This window comes from Branchiostoma belcheri, unplaced genomic scaffold, assembly GCF_001625305.1.
Source record: "Branchiostoma belcheri isolate BF01 breed outbred unplaced genomic scaffold, Haploidv18h27 scaffold20, whole genome shotgun sequence".
Taxonomy (NCBI): domain Eukaryota; kingdom Metazoa; phylum Chordata; class Leptocardii; order Amphioxiformes; family Branchiostomatidae; genus Branchiostoma; species Branchiostoma belcheri.
The window spans coordinates 422,689-446,969 of record NW_017803491.1 but is presented as its reverse complement, the minus strand read 5'-3'; the positions used below and the strand labels follow the sequence as shown (position 1 = coordinate 446,969).

The following is a 24,281-nucleotide window of genomic DNA, read 5'->3' as shown; positions in this document are numbered from 1 at the left end:
CACATTTATGACTTTAAAGACTTTGTGGAATTAGAACATTTTTGCCTGAAAAATATCAGACGGACCAGCAAACATAAATATACCTAACAGAGTGTATTCTGTTATCCCGCGCAGTCACTGTCTAGACGAACTGTAACCCATGACCTGTCTATAAAACATCAACATATTTTCTTTTTGAATTACAGAATAATTGCAGTTTCGATGCTGAAACCCCAAATGTCTGATGAACAAAACTATTCATGTCTACAAACCAAGTTTACCGTTTGTGTGAAAACATTCTGCCGGAATGTCCACGTGATTGTATAACGTCAGCCGACCGTGTAGGGACCAACAGGTCTAACAAGGTCTGTTGTTCAGTCGAGATGGCGGCTCAGGTGAATTTGACCGAGGAGAGCATAGACGAGTGTAAAGACGTTATGGAGGCATTCGACATGCTGGAAAACTTGAGTATTCCCCCGGAAGAGATCGACGGGATAGAAAACCTTGAACAGGCCCAGATGTTACTTCTGAAACAACTCGCCAGGACCTCAAATAGGACACTGTGGACACCTGAATCTGTACGTATGTACCCACCGTCTAAGACGAGCAATCATACACTAATTACTACTGTTAGTGTTTTCAGTTGAAGATTCGAGGCCATAGAAATGCTGTTAATTTAATTCAGATCATATTGTTCTCAATGTATACCTGCATTGTTCGGATTATGCATGGTATGTAAACTGTAAATTACACGACACCATCGTGCATTTGGCAATATTTCGAACTAGTAATTATGAAAGTTTGGATCTTTATGTTCGTTTGTTCTGCATGAAAGGGGCTTTGACCTGCCGATATTGAATTCCGAGCTACAATCAGACTTTCTGCCACTTCTAATCTCCCAAGAGTCCGATAACTGTCGCTCGTTGACTACTACTTGGGCTTCTTTCCCACAATTTTCACAACATTATCTATATTATCTATATTCATCCGTCGGTAACTCCATGGCAACCTAATGAAGTTAGCCAGAGTTGACAATAGGTTTTGAAAAGAAAAGCCTCATAGTTGACTCTGTCGAATGATTTGATTTGTGCAGAAAGACGTATTTGGCAGATTGGCACGGACGTCATTCACTCAACCCTTTCCTTTCACACAGTTCAGTGTCTTTTTCCTGTTCGTGTATTTACAGACAACTGAGAACTTTCCTTTTCGGACAATGATTTGGGCTAGTCTATTCAACCTTAGACACATCACGTCATGTCTACTTTTGTATAGTTTGCCATCTAAACTGACATACACATAGGGAGCCCCTTTCCAATCTTTCCAATTTCCATCCTTGGACACGAAGTACTCACGCTTCACAGTTAAGCCCTCCCCCTTTCATTTTCGGAAGCTATTGTCAGTCTGCGGAACGCCCACCTGGTGCTTTGATGTATCCTATCCGGACATCTTCGGACAATGTTAGGGTCTTAGGTCCTTAACTGATAAAGAATTGTTTCCTGATAAGTTTCTTTCTTTACAGTCTGCTATTTTAAGAGAGAAACGTAGGACACCGGTCCGACTACAATGCCCAACAAACTCACCTGAAGTCCGTGTCAACAATCTGTTCGATACAGATAAAGCGTGACGGCCTTGGGGGATACAAATAGCAAGGTCGAAGTGCACACTTAAAATGCTCCAAGCTGAAAAGGGAGTCAATCTTAGCTCATGCCTGTATTTTATTTTTGTTGTTATTGAGTAGGAACCAAATCAGACGTTGATGAAATGCCTACTATTACGAAGTTTGAGCTTTAGGTACAAATTTCGCCTTCCCATGATACCCACCATATGGATATGGGGCGTGGCCTGGTAAACCTGCCATATCACAGATCAAGTCAGGACAGGCGAGATGGCGGCCTCGAAGGCTCAGGTGAATTTGACCGAGGAGAGCATAGACGAGTGTAAAGATGTAATGGAGGCATTTGACATGCTGGAAAACTTGAGTATTGCCCCGGAAGAGATCGACGGGATAGAAAACCTTGAACAGGCCCAGATGTTACTTTTGAAACAACTGGCTGTAATGTCAACTAGGACCCAGTGGACACCTGAATCTGTACGTAGCAAGTATATCCACTTGGCAATGTAGTCTATAGAAATAAGCCATATAAAGTAAGGCCGAATGTTACAGTCAAATCCTAAAGCATGTGGAACTTGTGATCAAAGACAATCTTATAATGAGTTTGCATCAAGAATTTGCTGTAATATCTACTGCATACGCCGTAGCGCTTAGTGATAGTTACTTGCAAGGCGTTAACTAGTAACTAGTATTAGTAAGGTTAGGTAAAGTAAGGTAAGGTAAGTAAAGTAAGTTAAGTAGTAAGATATACCTGCGTCAGTTGTGTGGATAGTATGCACGGCGCGTATGTGCCACGTCACCTTTGTATATGTTCAACGATAAGGTGACGCGGTGACGCACGTTTGACTTGTTTGTGCGGTATCATGAAAAGCCCCGCCCCTTTCACTTTCGCACAGGGTTTGACTTGTCAATATTGACTCACACATTTACATGCACAAGGAGTCTTCACGCTACTAGTATTTCTAGTATCTGACAGTGACCAGGTCGGGATTCTCGCTTCCTAAGAAACACCAGTTCTTCAGACAAATTTCATTAGAAAAGAGTTGTCATTAGAACAGCCGAAGTTAAATATTATGCTCTTTTGTGACCTCCCTCCCCTTTCGTTTTCGCACAATGTCTGTAGGTTATGTGGCGGGAAAAGAATTTTTACGCATGGGCAAGAGTCATTGAAACGTGAAGAATGTGGGGGTAAAGCTCCTTTCTTTGTTGTGGGGCCTTGTTAATCTCCAAGCAGATCTCTTTCGGTGCAAGACATCCATTAGCCAGAGAAGCTCGCCGGTGGGGGTAGCGACGAAAAAAGAAGCCATGTATAAAAAGCTAACGATCATTCCCCCACAATCTCTGCTTGGAGAATAGGGCTTTGCGGGGGTTTGTCTATTCATGGAGGTAGAAAATTCTACCTCCATGGTCTATTTCAGATCTGAGCTCGAGGCGCGTCTCACATACAGCAAACGCTCATGCCCGTAGCCAGGGGACGACCCCCCCCCCACAAGGCTCAAAGTTCCACTTTTTGCTCCACTTTTTATATAAAGGTCCAAGATTTTTCTTTAAGAGATCGACTGATTCGTATTACAACGGGGCAGGAATTGTAGAAAAACTGCTCACTCTCTCATTGAATAAAAAGTGATCTCTAGTTAAAAAAAAAAGGAAATGCTGGCTACGAGCATGACGCTAGCAGTCCTAGAAGGGAGCTTTAGGTCAAACCCCTGTTCATCACTTAGTAGAGTGAACAGTTTCTATCACAAAGTTTAGAGATATTATGACAATTATTTAGGCAGTCTGTGATCAAATGTGAATGCCGACTGCCATGTTTGAAAGCTTGACTGAATTTCCTCGATATAGCGCCCCTCTTCGATTGTCTACTATCCACTGAAAAACTAAGAAAAGTCCAGAACTGAAAAAGGTTGGACTAGAGTTATTTTTGGTTTATCGAAACTCTATTGTTTAGTCTGACCTCCTCACATTGGCCTGGCTTAACGACATTGATTTACGGTTAACGATTTTGTTTTGACGCTTAGTTATTTGTAAGGTTATGTATTGTTGATGTGTCGATTTCATTGTTTTCATATGTCACTTGTTGTTACAGGGCATTCCTGAAAAGCAGTGGTTTTAAATAGCACTGAGGTTTCTACCCTGTTTAAATAAAACAGAAATAAATAAATATATAAACAAATAAATTAGTCAGTGACCCATCTGCTGATTTGATTGTGCAGGCCGCAGGTCTTATGAAAAGTGTCCTTGAAAAGGATCGGGTCTCACGGCAGGAGCTATGTTACCACTTTGAAGAGGCTGCAGCATATGCAGAAGGACTCCACGGCACCGCTAAACAGCAGCTCGAGTCTAACATCCCCAGGTTCCAGTCTCTTCTCACCACCAAACTGGAACAGCTGAGGGATGATGCATGCCATATCCTCGTGGCAGGTAAATAATGTGCATGTTATTTAATGATTTAATGGTTATATTTACTTTCTAAGGTTCAGCGTATGTGTACTGTCATACGTAGGGCCGACGTCAACACCTTTTTATCTCCACCCTTGGGATATTTCTTCGGCCTAAACCCTTATCCCCTTTATACACGGGAGTGTGTAACTTAAGCCACGGTCACAACCCGCCGTACGTACTTCTGCGTGCTGTCTACGTGCAAAAACGTGGGCAAACGTAGGGCATCCGTGCGTGGTGAGTACCGCCTCCGTACGGAATCCTACGGATTTGGGAGCACGCAGACACGCCGTAGAACTTTAAGTGCATGTAAAACTTTTTCTACGCGTGCGGTCTGCGGATTCACCACCCGTGCGTACGAGTACGAGCGACGCGCGTGCCCCGTACGTGCCGTGCGGAAGAAGCACGTGTGAGTACGGCCTCCTTACGGTAAAGTTACAATCGCACAGAGATCGTACGTTGTAAGCACGTACAACTCACCTACCACTTGCGCAACGTACGATGCACGCAACCGCTCACGGTCAGACTTGGCGTGCGGACCACACTCTTACACTTTGCGCAACCGTGCGAGTCACGTGCGTAGACACCGCTCCTTCCCCACGTTTTCAGAAAAAACGTAGCAGACGTAGCCTCCCAAAAAACGTACGGAGAAAAAGCACGTACGGCGGGTTGTGACCAGGGCTTTACGTGGTACGAAGACCACGCACAAAGGAAGGTTTTATAATCAGGGATGCTGATTTTGTGGTGCTTATGTGGTATATTTAACTTTAAGGCGGTATTCTTGTGCAGGTGAGACATCGGCGGGCAAGAGCACCCTACTGAACCTGATCCTGGGCGAAGAGCTGCTGCCCTACTCCATCCTTAGCTCAACATCTACCATCTGTGAGCTGAAGCATGGCAAACAGGAAAGGATCAGGGCCTTTAAAACTGGAGATCCCACCAGTTACGTTGAAGTGCCACTTCAGGGTAGCAAGGACGCTCGTATGGAGGAACTCTCTAAATTCGTCTACCAGAAAGAAGGAAGAGACAATCGTGCTTTCGAATACAACAAAGTTGAGATCTTCCTGGACTTTCCATTGCTTGAGGTATTTCATTTGTTTTCAGTTTCACAACTATTATCAGTGTTGAAATTTCTCTTGATAAGACTACACTGCATTTGATTGATATTCTGTAGTGTCTGTAAGCATATTTATTTTTGCCTTTTTGTTGTTTGTATGGCATCACCAGTAAACTGCATCTCGAGGATAAATACATATTTAAAGTATTTCATCAAATTTGTGTTTCTGTTCTTTACTTTGATTCAATCTAGCGCACTATTGGAGCGTTTCCTAAAAAAAGCTAAGACAGAAATATTCTACTTTCGGAGTGTTATTTGCCTACCCATTCATGTGGTTTTGTGGACACTTCTGACTCTGACGAAAAGCATACAAGTAAGGACGTGTAACAGCACCAAGCATCATGGTATCCTGGCCCATTTGTTTTATTCTACTTTCCCCTCACACTCAGGGTGGCATCACCATAGTGGACAGCCCTGGAGTGGGGGAGAATGAGCAGCTCACAGAGATGGTGAAGAAATACCTTCCGAACGCTTTCGCGTTTATGTACATCATCAACAGCGCTAACGCCGGAGGAGTCCAGCCTGACCGGGTATGTACCTGGTTTTAACCAGTACATGACAGCACAGAGATTGGTAGAGGGAAATTAGAAATTCCTCTACCGATCTCTGGACGTCATGTACAGCAGCGGGAAATATGGCGTTTCCGCATTATATAGTCTGTTACACCTGGCTATTTTCGTATCTGGAATTAAGATAATGTCGCCTTTGAAATTATGTCATGTTGTTACTTTCCAACCAGCTTGGGGATCTTCTACAGGCCTTGACACACGAACGCGATCCTGATCAGCCGCCGATGTTCGACCCAAAGTCAGCCATCTTTGTATGCAACAAGTGGGACATGGTGCCATCCAAGGAAGCAGGCGAGGTTTGGGACGACACCATAAGGAAACTGAAGCGCTGCTGGCCTGAACTAGATGAATCTCAAGTGTTCAAGATCTCAGCAAAGAAGGTAATGTACACATTGTATGACAAGCGGCCTGTCGATATTCTACTTCGGCATGCTAATACCCGTTCCTACTAATATGGCTTTAGATGTGTTCTTACGTTGCTCAGTAGCATCGCTGACTATCTACGCCTATTATGTCTCCATCTAGCCAATGCAATTCTTTCGTATTTGCTACTTTATGTTGTAAATATTGTAGTTATGAGTGACACATTATCATTTCTGTATGTTTGAGCTGCAACGGCAATACTGTCTTAACTTGTGAGGATGCTTGCTGCCTGTAGAAAGTATTTGACAATGCAATACATGTATGTGTTTTCAATTTAAAACCCATTTATTACAGGCAGCGATGGCCCGCAACCAAGCCAACTACATCACAAAGGACTTCGAAAAGTTGTTGAATGGACTACAAGACTTGCTGCCTATCGGTCTACATGCTAAGGTCGAGCTGAACTACCGGTAAGTCATCCTGAGAGGTTTCATGTTCATAGCAATGCACCATTTGTACCTACATGTATATATGTATTTTCAACAAAATACTTAATGCCTTTCTCACTGCCCTACAGGTGGCTGGCCTATCTCCTTGACAGGTCATCCTTCCATCTTCGCGTGATGCTGGGAAACTTGGTGGACGAGGAAATCCCGGCTCTTGAGCAACAACGACGAAACATTGTGGCAAGGCTGAAGAAGCTCAGTACAGCAGCATCCTCTGCAGAAAAGAAGATGAGACGGTTTTTACAAGAGAAAGTCGACAATGCAGTAAAGGATCTTCGGCAGTACCTCACGTCCAACGAAATTCGCGCGTGGCTTTATCAGTGGGAAGAGACGGAGCTACCGGACAACGACAGCTGGGCCGTGGTGGATCATCTGACAAAGAAGTTGGTGGAACAAGGAATCCAGCAAGCAATCAGCACGTGGGATCAGCACAGGGACTTCTTCAGCAACCTCCGGTCCGAGCTGATGCAGCAGTTCCGTGCCGAGTTTAACCTTGTAGAGGAGGATATCGCAGACATCGAAGACAAGATGGCCACCGCAGGTCAGCACGCGAAGAACTCCGACGTCTCAGTTCCAGGCCGCAAAGTCGGTAAGAGCGTGTTCTATGTTCCTGAGTACAGTGCAGCAAGCCTCACTATTGGTCAGAAGATTGCTCTTGGGGCAGCCTCACCTTTGGTCATACCAATAGGAGTAGTCGTAGGCCTATTCGCTCTCCCTGCGGCGGGGGCGATGGCCATTAGAAAAAAGGTTGCCGACAAAAAACAACTGCAAGATTACAGGAAGAACAAGATGTCGTACATGGAGAAGCTCGCGAATGACACGGTCCAGAACTTCGTGACAGACGAAAATCTCCGCCGGGTCGTCGGACAACAGGTAGAGTCCACATCTGCATACATCGATCGTCTGTTCGGCACCATCCCACAGCTTATCGAGTCAGATGAACGACTGATGAATGAGGGGTACAAGTTGAGGAAACAAGAAGCGATCGCTCTCACCGAAAAACATTACGTCCCCAGCCTCGAAACGTGCGAGAAAGTCCGAGGTGAGCTTGACTGCTGCTATGTGACAACCATCCGGCAGTACGACATTGAATATGAAGACCTTGTTGAAAGAGAGCTGATTGCTTCTGGCGGCTTCGGGGACGTCTACAAGGCCAGGATTGACTCTACGGTGGTCGCAATGAAGTACATGAAGGACAGCGTCTCCGCAGAAAACGCGACAGACCTGCTTCAAGAGGAAAGCAATCTGAGGTATGCTATCTTTTGGTGTCAAGTCAAACTTCTTCCCCGTCTTTGATTGCTTTCACTGATATACTCACGCTCCAGATTTTAGCTGTTTTGTTTAGAACTTGGTACTAACACATGTATATTTTTGTAGGCGACTTTGTCATCAGAATGTGATCAAGTTCCACGGCACCGCCTACTGGGCACACCACGAGAAGGTCATCTTTGTGACTGAGCTCTGCCAGGACAATCTGAAGGAATACATCATCTACCAGAAAGACAGGTGCAAACAGTTTATACGATTTTCTGTTCTTACATTATCTATTACCAGGACTGTTCTGTCCCGCATAATGTTGATAAATTTAATACTTTGAATTTATCATATAACGTTATGTATCACACGCGAAATAGGAACCCGGGCAAGCACAGAAAAGGAACCACAGAACGGATGACAGCGTTCAACGTCATCAAACCGTTGGCTGTGCAGATGGCTACCGCACTGTGCTATATCCACTCCATGGGCTTCGTTCACAGAGACCTCAAACTGGAGAACATTTTGGTTCAGGTGGGCTCGAAATAGAAAATGCTTGCCCAATTCACATGCCTGCAAACTGAGAAATATGTAGATATGTCACAATGTTTAATATGTAATAATCTTTTGGTCACTGCCAGCAAGTTAAGAAAGACGACTAGATGCATATGAGCTTGATTAAAAAGGTTCAAGACTTCGGTTAGACATGGATTCCTTGACAGAGTATACTTATCCCTAATCAATTAAACGTCCTAAATAGATCCCTGAGACGAGTGCAAGTGGAGCAGTCATCAAGCTAGCCGACGTTGGACTGACCAAGAAGGCTGAAAACATCACCGGAACCCTGTGTGGCACCCCACCGTACATCGCGCCTGAGGTCCTACAGGAGAAACGCTACGGGAAGCCGTCAGACATGTACAGCTTCGGCATCCTTCTGTGGGAGATGTGGTACGGGGAGGAGACACCTCACGCCAAGGACTTTGCCATTCCAAGGTGTGTTATCATGGCACTTGTCATATCAAGGTAGTGGTGCAATGTGATTAAGACCTATACTAGTATTCAAGGATCAGAATAGTAAGACAAATTAATGATGATGTAGTACATAACTTCCTAAAATAGATAGGTTTTGCTACTCCTACTTGTTGCATCCTCCCGATTGCTTCCTCTGCAACCTCTGCCTCGGGAGAATGACTAGTTGCCCATGATGACATTATTTTACTTCTTTATAGGCTGAAGGAATTTTCAAAGGAAATCATGGAAGGCAGACGACCAGATCCCAACAAGGAGTTTTCTGCACCTACTGAATGGAAACAGCTCATGATAGCCTGCTGGAGCACTGACCCAGCCATGCGGCCCACTGCTGACGACTGTGTCATGAGGCTGCAGGAAATAGCATGTGATTAGTGCCAGTGTGTAGACATTATAAGAACTACATTGTTCACCATGCTAACTATAAAACTTAGCAGCAGACGTGTCCTGTAATGTGGATACTGATGGTAGATTAGCAACTGGTATTTCCGTCCTGCAAGGTTGGAATATACATGAATTATGCATTTGAACTTGCAAATTGTTTAACTACTGACATAGTTTTTATCACATAACACACAGATACAATGTATATTACTATCAATGTTTCAATTAACTTTGACAAGTTGTTCCAATATTATAAATCTTTGTTCCCTATATAACGTTAAGTTCTTTGAGGGCATACAGATGTGGACCATAGCAATTATAAGTTGGTTTTATGTATAAATGTGGAAATTTAGGATATTGTAGAAAATCATTTTGTGTTTAATTGGAAGCCAAAGTTAACTTAATGGTGCCATCATTGCATAATATGTTGAGCCATGGCTATGTTGTATTTGACAAATTGTGAAACTGAAAGGCTATTGATTGTGCTGTTAACATTTGCTGTATCAAGTAGACATCCTCTCCTCTGTTACATGCCAACACTAAAAGCCTATTAGCTGTGTTAGATCAAGATAGATAAGCCAAAATGGTAAGAGATGCAATTTCTACATTGTATATGTCAATACATTGATAAGTTTCACAGACCACCAAATGTATTTGTCATTAAACCTATACACATTGTATAAAGCAAGATTATCATTATCCAATACAAGGTAAGATCATGGGTGTTTGTTTTCTGTATTATTCAGCTACGTATATTCAATATTCTCAAGTTAGGTATCCCGTAATTAATTGATCTCAATATCTTCCAATCAGTATGTAGGTATCTGGCATCTACAGTAAGCTAAAAAGATGAGTGCTATGTTATAAAAAACGTGATTATGATAGAGTCCAATTGTAGGACTACTTTCCACAATCTTTATCTCATGCAAAGGCAAGCTTGACGTGTTGTAATTAAGTGAACACCTACAATTCAATTGTATACTAAGTACAAAATAACATTAATGTAGGTAAGGTAGGCCTCTTGATACTTGTAGTAAACTGTATCATAGTTCTCACACTCAACTCACATCTATAACCTTGACTTGTGTCAATAACTAGTAAGCTTGGATATGTACAACATGTAGACCACATTAAACCACAATCCATTTGTATACAATCAACCGACTTGGTGTTATTAGTAACTTCGACCAAGGAGACGATACACATGAATTGCTGATGATGTAGTAAGTTTTCAATATAAGTACCAACATCGGATATAAAATCATAAGGCATTCTATTATATTAAGGAAGGCACTGTGCCAAGATGAAGAAAGAATCAAATAATGAATATTAATGGCAGCTTCAGGACAATTCCATAACTGCAGATGCAGAACACAGTGGAAGAGAGACATTCAGTAAGATCAACCAGTAATGACCAATGATACACATACATCAACTTCATGATCAACAGTAACGTTAATAAAGATTCTGAAGAACTTTTAAATAGTTAACAGTTATACTTCCATAAAATAGTTCCCCTATGTTAATTACCTTCGCCAAGAAGGTTATGTTTTCAGTAGCGTTTGTCTGTGTGTGTGTGTGTCTGTGTGTGTGTTTGTGTGTGGTTTAGCAAGATAACTCAAGAAGCAGTGGATCGATTGGAATGAAACTTGGTAGGTGGGTAGGTCTTTATGAGACCTAGAAATGATTAGATTTTGGGCACCCTGGCGGCTTTCCTAGGTACTGCAGCTGAACTTCCGGTTTTGATATCTCATGTTCTGGACATGCTAGGGTCACGAATTTTGGTTGGTAGATAGCTCTTGGGGTAGGGAAGAAGTGACATCAGTTTGGGTCCCCTAGCGCCTTGTTCTGGAACTGCAGGAGCATTTGTTGAAAAAAAATTGAAGGACGATAACTCAAGAACCGGTTGACGTATTGTCGTGATTTTTGGTATGTAGGTAGTTGAAGTGATGCTTGACATAATCAGATTGCAATTATGCAAATCAGGAGCTAATTTGCATAATTAATGAGGAAATTCTATAAATATGCTTTGTTCGATAATAGAAGTATGAAACACTTGTGACATCTACTTGAGAACTAGAAAACATCTGAGGATATAGATTATGTAAATGAGGACCTAATTTGCATAATTAATGGCAAGTTCCATAGTTGTAACTGCTGCACCTCGAATTTCATACTTGCCACATTTGGAAGTTAAGTGAAGGTGAACATCAATAAACATAATTTATTCAAATCATGACCACATTTGCATAATTTATGAGGAAGTGCTATAATAGCCCTTTGTTATGATAAGGCTGTCATTGGATGGAGAATATGATCAACTGATATAATCCATGCAAATGAGGCTCTTATTTACAAAATCAATGATTAAAATTGTATAATTCGTCACCCGCAAGGGTTAACATCATTTGGCGAAGGCATGGAGGTAGAAAAAGAGATACTCCATGGCGAAGGTATGAGATCGTGGAACTCTTGTTTATTCCTAAATAGTTCATAAATCATGCAAATAATGTTTGACTAACAGTACATGTGTCTATTGATCACTTCCCCCTTCACAATAAAATACGGACAAACAAGCAAACACAGAAACAAGCAAACACACCCTGCATCAAAAACACAACCACAACCAGCCCTTCGGTTCAAAGGTTAACTCTGCAGGCTGTCCTATTGTATAAATGGGGACACGTGCATCAATATTTAAAACAATCTTGTGATGGCAGTGTTGAAATATCAAAAGATTCATGGTCAAATGAGTAATTTATTAGTAACAGGTTATCTTAATGTAATCATTTTCCCATTTTATTCAATCCCTTCTTTGTTGTACATATTTTCCAACATTTCAACACCCCCTTTCATTTAAAATGTGTTCAACCAAAGTGGCGACTTTTTTCGATTTTGCCTCACGCCAGTCGAGATGATGATTTGGGCGACGTGGATTTCACCGTTAGTAGAAGTTTAAAGCACACGTTGGTATGGTGATCTGTTGCCACATGTCTGGCCGAGTTGCTGACTGAGCGAGGGCCAATAGCTAATAGGTGGGTTGTAATTTCCTTGGCGATATTTTTAGCAGTATTGAAAAATAGATTTTTTTAAAAGTTGGTCAGAAAGTTCTTTTGTGTTTCCTTCAATGACTTTTAGAACACAGTAATTCTGTAAAATTGTCTCACGAAGTCAAAAATTGCTGTTCATCCTTGGATGAATATAAACCAGGTTGTTCTCCTCCTTTTAATAGCAATTATGAGTGAAGCTGTGAAACGCAGAGGTGGAAAACCCAACCGCGGTGGAGGAAGATTCAACAAGCCTTCGTCTGGACGTGGTGGGGGGCGAGGTAGAGGGGGGAGAGGTGGAGGAGGTAGGTTAAACTATATTGCTGTTATCCAAAATATTATGTCACATACATGTATCCAGAGTTCATTTGTTTCCTCTAATAAAGCTCATTGCATACAAGTTATAACATACCAGATTTTTTCAGGATCGTGCAGGAAGTACCGGACTGGTAGGTTTGATCCACTCAGTCACACCTTCCCTTATAATGTTATCCTAGGTCGAGGGAGAGGCAGAGGGAAGCCCAGCTTGGCTGGTGGTGGTGGGGAGGGCAGGAAGGCAGGGGCGTCTGCTGTTGCTGAGGGCTACTTGGGAGAAGCAACCTTCACTGACCTGGATTATGATGTGGATGATGACTTTGATTTTAGACAACACCATCAGTAGGTTAATGCTAGATAACACATATCTGAAATCCTTGTGTAATTGAGTCCTGTTATTTCTCAGACAACAATTTTAAGATCGAACAAAATCTCATGATTCATAACTTTGATAGACTTCATTGTATAACATACTAGTACTTCATAAATAAGGTACCTTGTATATCTTATGGTCTGAACTGATGCGATTTAGGATTTTAGGAAAATTGATTGATTGATCGATTGAGCAATTGATTGATTGGCTATTCTTTAAATGAAAGGTGATATTCACTTGTCTTGTCCCTCCTAGATCTGCTGGGCCCAAAGCGGGTGGGGCCCCCTCCTTTCATGGGCGTGGAGGAAGTTCCACAGCTGGTGTTTCCCGGGGATACAGGCCTAGGCCTGGCCGAGGTCATCATGGGAGGAAAGTACAGGTTCAACGACTGCACATGACCAATGAGAATCAGGACATGGTGCGAGAGATGCTCAAGAGCCTGCAGGGTGCAGACCTTGATGAAGTGTAAGCTGCATACTAGTACCTATTGTACTTTGTGAGGGATGGGCCAGAAGGACTCCTTCAGTCCAGATGCAGTAAAAGTGAATCAAGATACATTTTTAAGATTGTAATTAAGAAAGAAGAAAAGGCATTGTTATCAATGTATGCAGTTGGAGCTAGAAATGTCCCTTTGATCTGCCTCCATTCAGATATGTGTTACTAGTACACATCTGTAGAAAACTGATGTTGTAGCAGGTATTGAGTTTGAGGTTAGGCAAGGCCTGCTGTCCTAACATTCAGCTTTGCATTATTTACAGTGACCCAGAGGAGTATGATGAGCTGGATGTACGTATGGAAGACCAGTACTGGCTGACAGACTCCAGGATTTCTGTGCAGGAGATGACCTCTTACTCAGGGAGTGCCCAGGTGGATATACAGGATGAGGTGGGACAGGCTCGGCTGGAGATCAACAGAATGGCTCTTCAAAGACTACAGAGGTAAAGGCACAGGGTCAGCCATTGGTATGGGATTGAATGTTATAAGATTTAGGAGTGATTTATTTTTTCTTTTCACAAGGAATGTAACGTTACTAGCTGTTAATTCATGTGAGTAAGTTTTGGAATCACATAATACAATTTCACCCTTTCTACTACAATGTAACTTGAAAAAAGAATAACATGTACATGAGCTGCCATCAGGCTCCTGCCATATCAGCACTTTGAGATTGAATGACTAAATGTCAAAATGTGATTTTATTTTACCCAATGTATTAGACAAGAGCTATCCTATTGATCCAATATTCACCAGATAGATCCAGTCTGGACTGATTGGTAGTGTCTGCAGTTGTAAAATTTCCATCTTATTGACATATATGTTGCAGATATGGATTTCATGTGGACAGATGCATCAAGGCCCTGCAAGCAAACAAGGGAGATGTGGGTGCTTCCATGGAGTATCTTTACAACCAGTGCCTTACAGAAGATGGTATTAGAGTCTCTGAGAACACAGAGTCAGAAGATCTCCCCAGCATGGATGAGGCTTTGGAACAAAGAAGGGATGAGGCTGTGGCTCTTGAATCCATCTATGATGAAACCTTTAAAGAAAAGATCTCTGACAAGCTCTGGGTTTTACATTTGGACCTACCACACTTTAAGCCTATTTTAGAAGTCCTAGAGGCACAGAAGGAAGAAGGCAGAAGACCAAAATTTAAGTTAACTGATAGGAGTAAAGATGCTGAAAAGAAGAGTGAAGACATCTGTAAATTCTATCTGAAGGGCAACTGTAGATTTGGTCGAAGGTGTAGGCATAGTCATGTAAAGCCTGAAGAAGAGAGGCCCAAACACCTCATACAGGATCAAGAGGATGAAGTCAGTAGTCAGAGCCCATATGAAGTAGAAATACGGTTTCCTGCTCAATGTCTATATCCCTACCAACCACCTATTGTTGCTTTCACCTCAAACAGAATTGACTTCCCCATAGCAGCATGTCTGAACATTTCCCTCAGGCTCAACCAGGAAGCACAATCATTGGCTGAGAGTCACTCTCCTGCTGTCTTCTCATTGGTCAGTGTTTTGGAAGATGAGGATGAAATGTGGAAAGTGATACTGGGAAAGCCTCACAGGTTTAGTTTACAAGAGCCAGTCATCTCGGCCAGGGGAGCCAGTAAGGGAGGAAGTACAGCTGATGTGATGGCTACACATGGGGAGGATGAAGAGAGCAGTGACCTTCCCGAGGGGTCATCTTCTGAAGAAGAAACAAATGGAGAGGATGTCAAGACAGCTGTTGTGAAGAACAACAGATTTGTGAGACCTGTGAAGGACTTACATGTTGTGAGGAGCGAGAACAGAAAACTCAAAGACAGGTTCAAGAAAAAACAGGTTAGTGAGTTAGGAGTGAATCTGGCCTTGATTTTGAATTGTTTCCCTGTATTGCAACAAAATGTATCACTGTTGCACTTATTTTATTGGATTTAACACTGCTTCATTTGGAATTAACACTAACTGCAAATGTATGTCAATCCTGTGCAGACGACATCAGCCTACAGGTCAATGTTGGGGGAGAGGCAGAAGTTACCAGCATGGAATGAACAAGACAACATTCTGAAGGCCTTGAACGACAGCCAGGTCTTGGTAGTCAGTGGAATGACTGGGTAAGATGTCAGAAACGATATGATATTATAATGTATCAGGTATTATATAACCTGTACATTTTTGGCTTCTTCATGAAACATTCTCTGATGTTACAGTTGTGTTATCCCCAATCTAATTATCTCTGAGAATAGCAAGTAAGTTTTAGTCTAATTCAAAGATGTTATCTTTGGATCATCATCTTTCAAAATCTGTGAGAAAGTCATTTAAGTTTAGATGAATGCAATGTTACTTATTTTTACTCCGTGAAGGAGGTCAGGACCTCCGGACGGAGTGTTGTGATCGGCTGATTTTTCGTGTTCGCAGTCAAAACACTGGGTTCTCTTTGTGTAATCGGCACGCAATTTTATACGCAGTCTTCGGGCATGCCCGTGTTGATGCACGAATGTGTATTTTTGCCGTTGCAGCTTTCGCGGTCAATGTAATATTGCAGACGCACCCCTACAATTACGAGACGAATTGGAATGGTCCAGAAAAACGCGTTGTTTGGAATAGCAGTGGGGGGGGTGTAACTTCATGCAGATACGGGGTGGTTTTGATAAGTGGTTCCAGATGTTTTTGCCCATGGTTAAGAGATGCCAAGTTTTTTGGAAGATGTTCGCAGCCAAAACGCATTCTTCCGTACGTCGCATTTTTGTGTAATTTCGCATGTGGTGTGGCATTATGTCCGGGACAGGCTTTTAGCTAGGGGGTGTCCAGGGTGTCTTTTGGACGCCCTGTAGTGAAAATAATAAGAAATTGGACGCCCTACTTTTTGGTAGGACACCCTAAAGACGCCCTATTTTTTCCACTCCCAACCCCTGCCATGCACACATACCTCCCTTCAGCCTTACTATGAATACAAAATTGATGGTTTACTGAAGGAAAAAAACTCACATTTGCACCCCAAAATGCAGAAAATAGTGTTTGAGAGCACTATGAATTTCAAAAAAGCCCTCCTAAAAAGCTCGCGCACCGTGCGTTGTCATGGTGCATAGCATACAAAAAAAAAAAATGGACACCCACCAAAAAAATCCTACCTAAAAGCCTGGTCCGGGATGATGCACGTCTTTTTATTTTTACCGTAGCTGTTTTGATATTGGAGTAAATGGTTATTTTCGAAACATCCCCATGTCGTTGAAATGTTGTCGTCCGTTTATGTCACCGGTAGTAAGTCGCGGCGGGGCTGATGGGGCGGAAATGTGGGGTGGTCAGAGGTCAACATTAGGAAATGTTAATACCGATGACGTAATCCTATCGATTTCAAACTGGTCGGGTGTGGCGACCTAGTGGCGGCGTGTATTTAGTCACGTAGCAACTGGCCGGTCGTCCTAGCAACGACACATGGCCAATATTTTTGGGTTGGGCCGCTCCATAGTGTTAGTGGAGCAGCTCTTTGTAAACATGGACAATATTTTTGAGCAACCCATCAATGTGTTCTGCCTCGTGGTCGGATGTGGTCTGGGGCTGGTAAACCGCACATACAGTACTAGTAGATCGGGTAATTTTATGATTTGCTAGTTGTAAAGGCGTCGTGTAGTATGAGCCGGTATATGAAGAAGTAGCCTGTGTTACACAGTCATGCTTTCGGCAGGATTGATGTGCAACTGTTACTAATTACAGGGACTGCGCTAATGCCGACCAGTCGCGCTGTCCTGATACACCGCGAATGTGCGAGTGTTCCCTGTAGACAGTCCCGGGAGTCATTTTTTTCGCACATTCCAGGAGCCAAACCAAAATACGTTCATGAACCGAGTCCAAAAAACCGAAACGTGAAAATCGGATGATCGGACCTGATGTACATTTCTCTTTCTGTAGATTGTACACACAATACACACATCTTTAGATAATCTGGCCATGGCAGGTAAAAAAAAAGTAACCCTGAATCATACTAGATTAGCGTAAATGCATGTTTATGCGTTCAAAACAAGAAAAGAATTTGTTTCCCGGTATTAATCTCTTGAAACACGGCGCTGAATATTGACGCAAAAATATTTCGGGCATCGCGCGCCCTTCCCCGTTGTTTAGACTGTATGCAAATCCCGCGTCACGTGTCGGCATTTCGCATCTCTGATTGGTTGTTGCGTCTTAAGATGACTGAGCCGACGCGCGTTTAAACAATTTTTCTTTGTTCGATTTATCACACTTCACAGAGAATTGTCGCCAATGGCTACTTCTTTTTGTTGCAATATATAATACTTCACGGAGAATTGTCACCTATGGCTTCTTGTTTTTATTTATTTTTATCTGACTAGATGTGGGAAGACCACTCAAGTTCCCCAGTTCATCCTGGATGATTTCCTGGGCTCCAGTAAAGGTGGTCTGTGCAGCATCATCTGCACACAGCCCCGCAGGATCTCAGCCACAGCTGTGGCTGACAGGGTGGCCAATGAACGGGTGGAACGGCTTGGTAATGTTGTGGGATACCAGATCAGACTGGAGAGCAAAATGGTTAGTACTTTCTCCTTGTTTCTGAAGTAAAGTCTGTGTTGAAGAAGTTCTCTGTAGTAATTGCTAAGCTACATTTGGTTTTATTTCTACAGAATGCTCATAAGATTCTTTTTTGATGGCATGGGGACACATTGAGATATTGTCTTTTTGTGTTTTCTGTTAAAAGTTTCGTTCTGATGTGATCCAACTTTTTTTTTCCACTGCAGTCGACATGGACACGCCTGGTGTTCTGCACCACTGGGGTCCTGCTGAGGAGACTGGAAGGGGACAGCCTACTGGAGGGGATCACACACATCATTGTGGATGAAGTACACGAGAGGTCGGAGGAAAGGTAAATATTTGTCCTTACTTAAAATGAAGTCAGGATTTTGTTCATGTATGAAAAAGCAGCAAACAGGTTTTATCAAGAATCTCATAGCTAGATAAAGAAATAATTAGCACTGAAGAAAACACTTTGCAAACTAACCATGGAACTGTCCATGGTGCTGAATACCATAGGCAACAACTTCCATAATGTAGGAAAACTTTGGTCTTTGTAAGAGACTGAATGATACTAAGTAAATCTTATGTGCCCTGATCTTTGTAATTGTAAGATTTGTGCCACAGAGTTTTTATACTGATGCATTCACCTTCCCAGTGACTTCCTGATCATGGTGCTGAAAGACCTGCTGCCCAAGCGCCCTGACATCCGCATCATACTCATGAGTGCCACCCTTAATGCAGACTTGTTCTCCATGTACTTTGGCAACTGCCCTGTTATAGAAATACCTGGTATGCACCTACTTGTATGATGTCTTAGAAAACAAAATACAATGTATTCTGTATGCTTTTTCATTGTCTTATAATTCTTTGTCTTGAATGATGCATCATGTATCTTATTCTTTGTTCTTCACAGGAAAAATATTTCCAGTAGACCAGTACTTCCTTGAAGATGCAATTGACTTCACAAGGTACAATCATGATCAGCATCTTCAAAATTATAAAACCAAAATTTCCTTTATCTTCACGTTTCATACCAGATAGTTAGATTACCTTGCCATTTATAACTACAGCTTTGAGATGCTTTTTTGTATTTTATGGGCTCATGCTATGTTTTTCTTGCATCACTTGACAATCTACTGCCAATGATGATGGAACAGTCAAAATTCACATTGAATAACAATGAAGCCAATTCACTTTCATTTCTGTCTAGTTATGTGATTGAAGAAAACTCCCCGTATGCACGCTCTATGAAGCCCAGTGGTGGGGCATCCAAGATGAAGGTGTCTAGCAGGAGAGAGTTCTTTGAGGATGTCACAGAACAACTGAAGTCCCTGGAAGTATCAGGTGTCAAACCTCCCAAGGACAGCACACCTGACCAGAACCTGAACCTGCAGGAGATGCTCTACAGATATACAGGTACATCTCTGACTGATTCTCTTAGATAAGCTATACAAACATTTCTTGTCTGTGTTATATTTTATACATCCAGGCAGTCTATTTATTGAAAAAGTAATAACAGTTACATGTACATCAACAGTACAAAATAGCACAAACACATTTCGAGAAGAATTTATGATTCTTCTGAATGAAACACAAAGTGGTCAAGAATTTACCATGGACTTACATTTTTTCTGCCAGACCTACGTAAGTCTGTTGTGAAGACTCTGGCCACTATGGATTTTGAGAAGATCAACAATGATCTGATGGAGGCTTTGCTGGAGTGGATCGTGTTGGGAGATCATCAGGTTAGTTTGTCCTAATCATGTGCATCCCACTATCAATTGATCACCATCTAAAATATGTATATCATCATTGGGCCAGCTATTGAGTGTTCATTGTGTTTTACACAGTACCCCAAGGATGGAGCAGTACTTGTGTTCCTGCCTGGTCTGGCAGAAATAACCTCCCTGTATGAGCAGTTACAGAGCAGCTCTGTCTTTGGCTCCAGGAGCAAAAGGAAGTAAGTTGTAAACACTTTGAGTCAAGGGGCCATTAAAACTCTTTGCCAAAATGTTTAATTTATAGACATATTTTGATAGTCGAGATACTTGAAACAATGTTGTAACTTGCAAGAATCTGCCATACTTTTGCAGGTTCAACATCATCCCACTGCACTCATCACTGTCAAGTGAAGACCAGCAGAAAGTCTTCTACAAGCCCAAGGAGGGAACAACCAAGATTGTGCTGTCCACTAACATCGCTGAAACCTCCATCACTATTGATGATGTGGTGTTTGTTATTGATGCTGGCAGGATGAAGGAGAAAAGGTAGAGAATAGTATTCAAACATTAGTGCTTTGATGTATAGATGTCATGGACATCTTTTTTAGAGCATACGCACTTATCATATCTCTCCCTAGGTACGTTTATAGATTGCATTTCTTTGTCATATGCCTTTTTTAAGTTAAAATCTTAAGCTTTGGGATTGAAAAGGTGATAATTGTTCTCAGAGACTCAATAAGGCTGGGATATCCATTGTTATCGTCATCCTTACTGAAGAAGGGCTCAAGAGCTCAACCAGAGAAACTGTAGTCTGACTCATGCCATAATATCCCCAGGTACGACCACACCAAAGGCATGGAGAGTCTGGAGGTGACGTGGGTCTCCAAGGCCAATGCACTACAGAGGAAGGGTCGAGCAGGCCGCGTGGCCTCAGGGGTGTGCTTCCATCTTTTCACCTCACACAGCTTTGACCACATCTTCAGAGAACAGCAGGTGCCAGGTATGCAGTCTTCATCATTCTGATAGGAAATTGGCCTTGTATATTTCATGTTTTTCTAAACCTATAGTTTCATCTACACTACAATGAGATGGTTATTCAGGTGAAGCAGCCAAAAAGAGTAGTAGTAAGTATTAATGTCTTTTACACCTTTGCAGAGATCCAGCGAGCACCTCTGGAGCAGCTGTTACTCAGAATCAAAATTCTGGACATCTTCAAGGACCAAGAATTGCAGGTAGACATTTTGTATTTAACAACTATATCACATTATAAGCTGTTAGGTTGTTTTCTGTCATTGGCTTTGAAAAACATTTTGTAGTTAGTCACTTTTCCATTTTGTCCTCAGTTTTGTATTGTTTTGCTTTTCTCATTTTCTATCATCTGTAATTTGTCCGACCTACATGTACAAGCTTATCTTCTGTGTTACCTCAGCATGTGCTGTCTAGGATCCTGGAGCCACCTGATCGCACCAGCATTGAGACTGCTATTGTCAGATTACAGGATCTGGGAGCTCTAAATAGGGACCAGGTATACAATACTGCCTTTAATCTAGATGTAAAATTGATATCTCTCATGGGGATGAATTGATCTTGTTAAAGGCAGTCAATAAAATCAGTTCCAGTGAGTTACACAGTCACACGTAAGTGTACTCGTAAAAACTGTTGTGTTGCTACAGGAGCTGACACCTCTCGGGTACCACCTGGCCCAGTTACCAGTAGATGTCAGGTAATCGTATCATATTATCTATGGTATGCATTAGAACTATGGAGAATTTAAAAATCATTAAGTGAAAATACGTGACAATCAAATATTTTTTTACAATTTCACTGCTGAATTTTGACCATATTATGCTGAATGTGTTTTTAGTTGCAGTATGAACAATGTGTAGGTTACATAATCCTTAGATGTCTGTTTCTGCCCTAAGGATTGGAAAGCTGATGTTGTTTGGAGCCATTTTCCGGTGCTTAGATCCTGTCCTCACAATAGCTGCCAGTCTAAGCTTCAGATCACCCTTTGTATGTATTATCAATTATTCTCTCCTCAATTTCCTCATTAAGTTAGATTTACACTAAGGAATACTTTTCCTTCAGTAACTACCCCATTAAAAAAAAAATTTACTCACATTGCTATTGATCATTTAAAGTTTAGTAAATTTAAAATTTTAAAGTTTATTATTGTGTAGCTACATACAAAAGTAACACATCACAATTACAACTTTGTGATTATTATCATGGCATCCTCTACTGTTATCAGCTGTTAACGTAACATAATTATTCATCATATAAGGTGGCACCTTTTGACAAGCGGGATGAAGCTGACAAGAAGAAACAAGAGTTTGCAATAGGAAACAGTGACCACCTCACTCTACTCAATGCCTACAAGGTCTATCTTCAGTAATATTTTATAGAAGTTGTGAAAACAAGATAATGAATAGTATAGTTCTATTATTCTGTAAAATGAATATACTACTCATTGTATCAATGGTATAAAGAGGGTTGAATTTGAGAATATAATTTAATTTCTTACACATTTCTTTAACTGGAGTCCTGCTAAATCTGTTTACTCTGATAGTTGCTCCTCTGGAAGACCCTAAATCTCTGTTGTCTCCTAGGGTTGGACCACTTCTCTCAAACATGGCTCATATGCTGGCTACAGATATTCTATGGAAAACTTCCTGTCCATAAAGACTCTTAAGGTAAGTGTACACACTCTATCTAATCTGTGTAATAAACAGTGCATGTATAAATCTCTTCTCCATTGCAATCCTTTGGGAAGCTTCTTGAAATATTGCACCCAAGTAGTAAATCATAGTCTATAGTTATCAGGGGTGGTTAAAATATTCTGCCAAAATAGACTGACGTCATGTAACATTGCTCTTGTGTTTTGTTTGTGTTCTTCCCAGGAGATTGTCAGCATGAAGCGACAGTTCACAGAGCTGCTGTCCAGTATTGGGTTTGTGAAGGAGGGACTGACTGCCAGACAGATTGAGAGGTCCAGTAACAGTAATGACCCTGATGGGATCATCACTGCAGCAGGAGAGGAGGTCAGCAACTTCTTTATCTGTCATGGTAGACAAGATAGAAAGTAGCAAATTGTAAACATTTTGACGTGTTATGGATGACAATCAACTTTAGCCAAGATTTTTCAGACCACATCCTGTTGTGGATTCCAGATATAGAACTTGTCTGGACATCTTAAATATATTACTATAATAGATGAAAGCCTTGAGTACAATGCCACAGTCTTTCCATGTGGTTATCAGACCAAATTTGAGGGAAACCAATACTAATATCATGCTGTGCTAAAGTGAATGACATATGCCCATTGTATGCTTTAACAGACCAACCTGAATGCAAACAACCAACAGCTGGTAGCAGCTATGATGTGTGCAGCTCTGTACCCAAATGTTGTCCAGGTTCTGACACCAGAGTCCAAGTACAGCCTGACCAGTGCAGGTCAGTTGCCAAGGATACTCTTAACGAATGTCTACCAGTAATAAAATAAGATGTATTGATGTGTCAATGTAAGCATTATTTAGTTCAAGAATAAGTATGATAGCAAGTATGATAGTTTACAGTTCAGGAACAAATATCAAAATAACTTTATTATATCATAAGAGTATATCTGGGTTCAAGGAGGCTTGTAATAATATGTGTATTTTACTTAGGAGCTGTTCCAAAAGCACCAAAACCTGAGGAGCTCAGGTTCAAGACCAGAGATGATGGATATGTGGGTATTCAACTAGCTTTCTTTGAACATATTGGTGACTGAATAATCTTTTCCCACAGTTTGTGAACAGTTTATAACATACGTTTTTGACTGTTCTGAAATACATGCACTAATACCATGTTTTTTGTGTCGTAGGTATTTGTTCATCCATCTTCCGTCAACTTTCAAGTGAGACACTACGAGAGCCCCTACCTGGTTTATCATGAGAAAATAAAAACTTCTAAGGTACCTGATTAACTACTCTAGTTCTACAATTATGTGGTTTTATTACTCAACTACAAATTGCACAGTCTACAACTGTTCAATTCCTTTCAACACAAGCCTGTTTACTGTCTCCAACAGATCTACATCCGTGACTGCAGCATGGTGTCTGTCTATCCCCTGCTGCTGTTTGGTGGGGGAAGCCTGCGCATTGACCTGGAGGCTGGCAATTTTGTCATCTCCTTGGATGATGGATGGATCAGGTTCATTGCTGCTTCTCATGAGGTATGAACTATGAAAGTATCAAAATTATCTTGTTGCCTCCCATGAGTACTAGAGAAATCACTCAAGACACCAAAAGTACTGGTTATTTACACACTGCTGTGTACACCCCAGGTGGCTGAGTTGGTTCGTGAGCTACGACTGGAGCTTGATCAGCTGCTGGCAGACAAGATTGAGAACCCCAACATGGACCTCTGTAACTGTCCTAGGGGAAGCCGCATCATTGACACCATTGTTAAACTCATTACCACACAGTAAGGAGTGACAGCACCTCTCAAGTAAACATTTTTTTAACAACTATCCATAGTGAGGAAACAAGTTGCACATTTTCTTAGCCTCACTCGTGCCATTTGGTTGAGACAT

At 41.7% G+C, this 24,281-nt stretch overlaps 3 protein-coding genes across 7 annotated transcripts in view; 2 read left to right on the top strand and 1 right to left on the bottom strand.

Annotated features, from left to right (window-relative positions):
- The window catches only part of LOC109469219, a 23,605-nt gene extending 14,411 nt beyond the window's left edge, over nucleotides 1-9,194 (bottom strand). Inside the window, exon 1 of one of the 3 annotated variants that reach the window (XM_019767676.1) lies at nucleotides 9,141-9,194. In XM_019767676.1, coding sequence (XP_019623235.1) covers nucleotides 9,141-9,188 — 48 coding nt within the window. In that variant the 5' untranslated portion in view covers nucleotides 9,189-9,194. Of the gene's footprint in view, nucleotides 1-1,559; nucleotides 1,712-2,342; nucleotides 2,516-9,140 lie in introns of those variants that run through there. The other 2 variants (XM_019767678.1, XM_019767680.1) reach the window with 2 other exon arrangements.
- Nucleotides 267-10,446, top strand: LOC109469220 (tyrosine-protein kinase Fer-like). Of its 2 annotated transcripts, none has more exons than XM_019767682.1 (11): nucleotides 267-557; nucleotides 3,805-4,012; nucleotides 4,820-5,115; nucleotides 5,537-5,677; nucleotides 5,887-6,096; nucleotides 6,434-6,549; nucleotides 6,657-7,835; nucleotides 7,963-8,091; nucleotides 8,220-8,373; nucleotides 8,600-8,832; nucleotides 9,069-10,446. In XM_019767682.1, the coding sequence occupies exons 1-11, from the start codon at nucleotides 363-365 to the stop codon at nucleotides 9,241-9,243; spliced, it is 3,036 nt and encodes a 1,011-aa protein (XP_019623241.1). In that variant the 5' UTR covers nucleotides 267-362; the 3' UTR covers nucleotides 9,244-10,446. The 2 variants fall into 2 exon arrangements, with proteins under 2 accessions (XP_019623241.1, XP_019623240.1); XM_019767681.1 differs by lacking the exon at nucleotides 267-557 and adding an exon at nucleotides 1,721-2,068.
- A 1,692-nt stretch (nucleotides 10,447-12,138) lies between these two features.
- Nucleotides 12,139-24,205, top strand: LOC109469186 (putative ATP-dependent RNA helicase DHX57). Of its 2 annotated transcripts, XM_019767623.1 has the most exons (28): nucleotides 12,139-12,287; nucleotides 12,485-12,604; nucleotides 12,797-12,956; nucleotides 13,243-13,452; nucleotides 13,746-13,925; nucleotides 14,309-15,305; nucleotides 15,456-15,577; nucleotides 17,810-18,005; nucleotides 18,212-18,336; nucleotides 18,643-18,776; nucleotides 18,901-18,955; nucleotides 19,198-19,403; nucleotides 19,626-19,732; nucleotides 19,838-19,947; nucleotides 20,081-20,254; nucleotides 20,545-20,708; nucleotides 20,864-20,940; nucleotides 21,138-21,233; nucleotides 21,382-21,431; nucleotides 21,631-21,721; nucleotides 21,993-22,088; nucleotides 22,318-22,401; nucleotides 22,609-22,749; nucleotides 23,047-23,161; nucleotides 23,374-23,435; nucleotides 23,571-23,660; nucleotides 23,778-23,921; nucleotides 24,033-24,205. In XM_019767623.1, the coding sequence occupies exons 2-28, from the start codon at nucleotides 12,490-12,492 to the stop codon at nucleotides 24,174-24,176; spliced, it is 4,245 nt and encodes a 1,414-aa protein (XP_019623182.1). In that variant the 5' UTR covers nucleotides 12,139-12,287; nucleotides 12,485-12,489; the 3' UTR covers nucleotides 24,177-24,205. The 2 variants fall into 2 exon arrangements, with proteins under 2 accessions (XP_019623182.1, XP_019623183.1); XM_019767624.1 differs by lacking the exons at nucleotides 23,374-23,435; nucleotides 24,033-24,205 and having other exon boundaries at nucleotides 23,778-23,881.
- The last annotated feature ends 76 nt before the right edge of the window (nucleotides 24,206-24,281 follow it).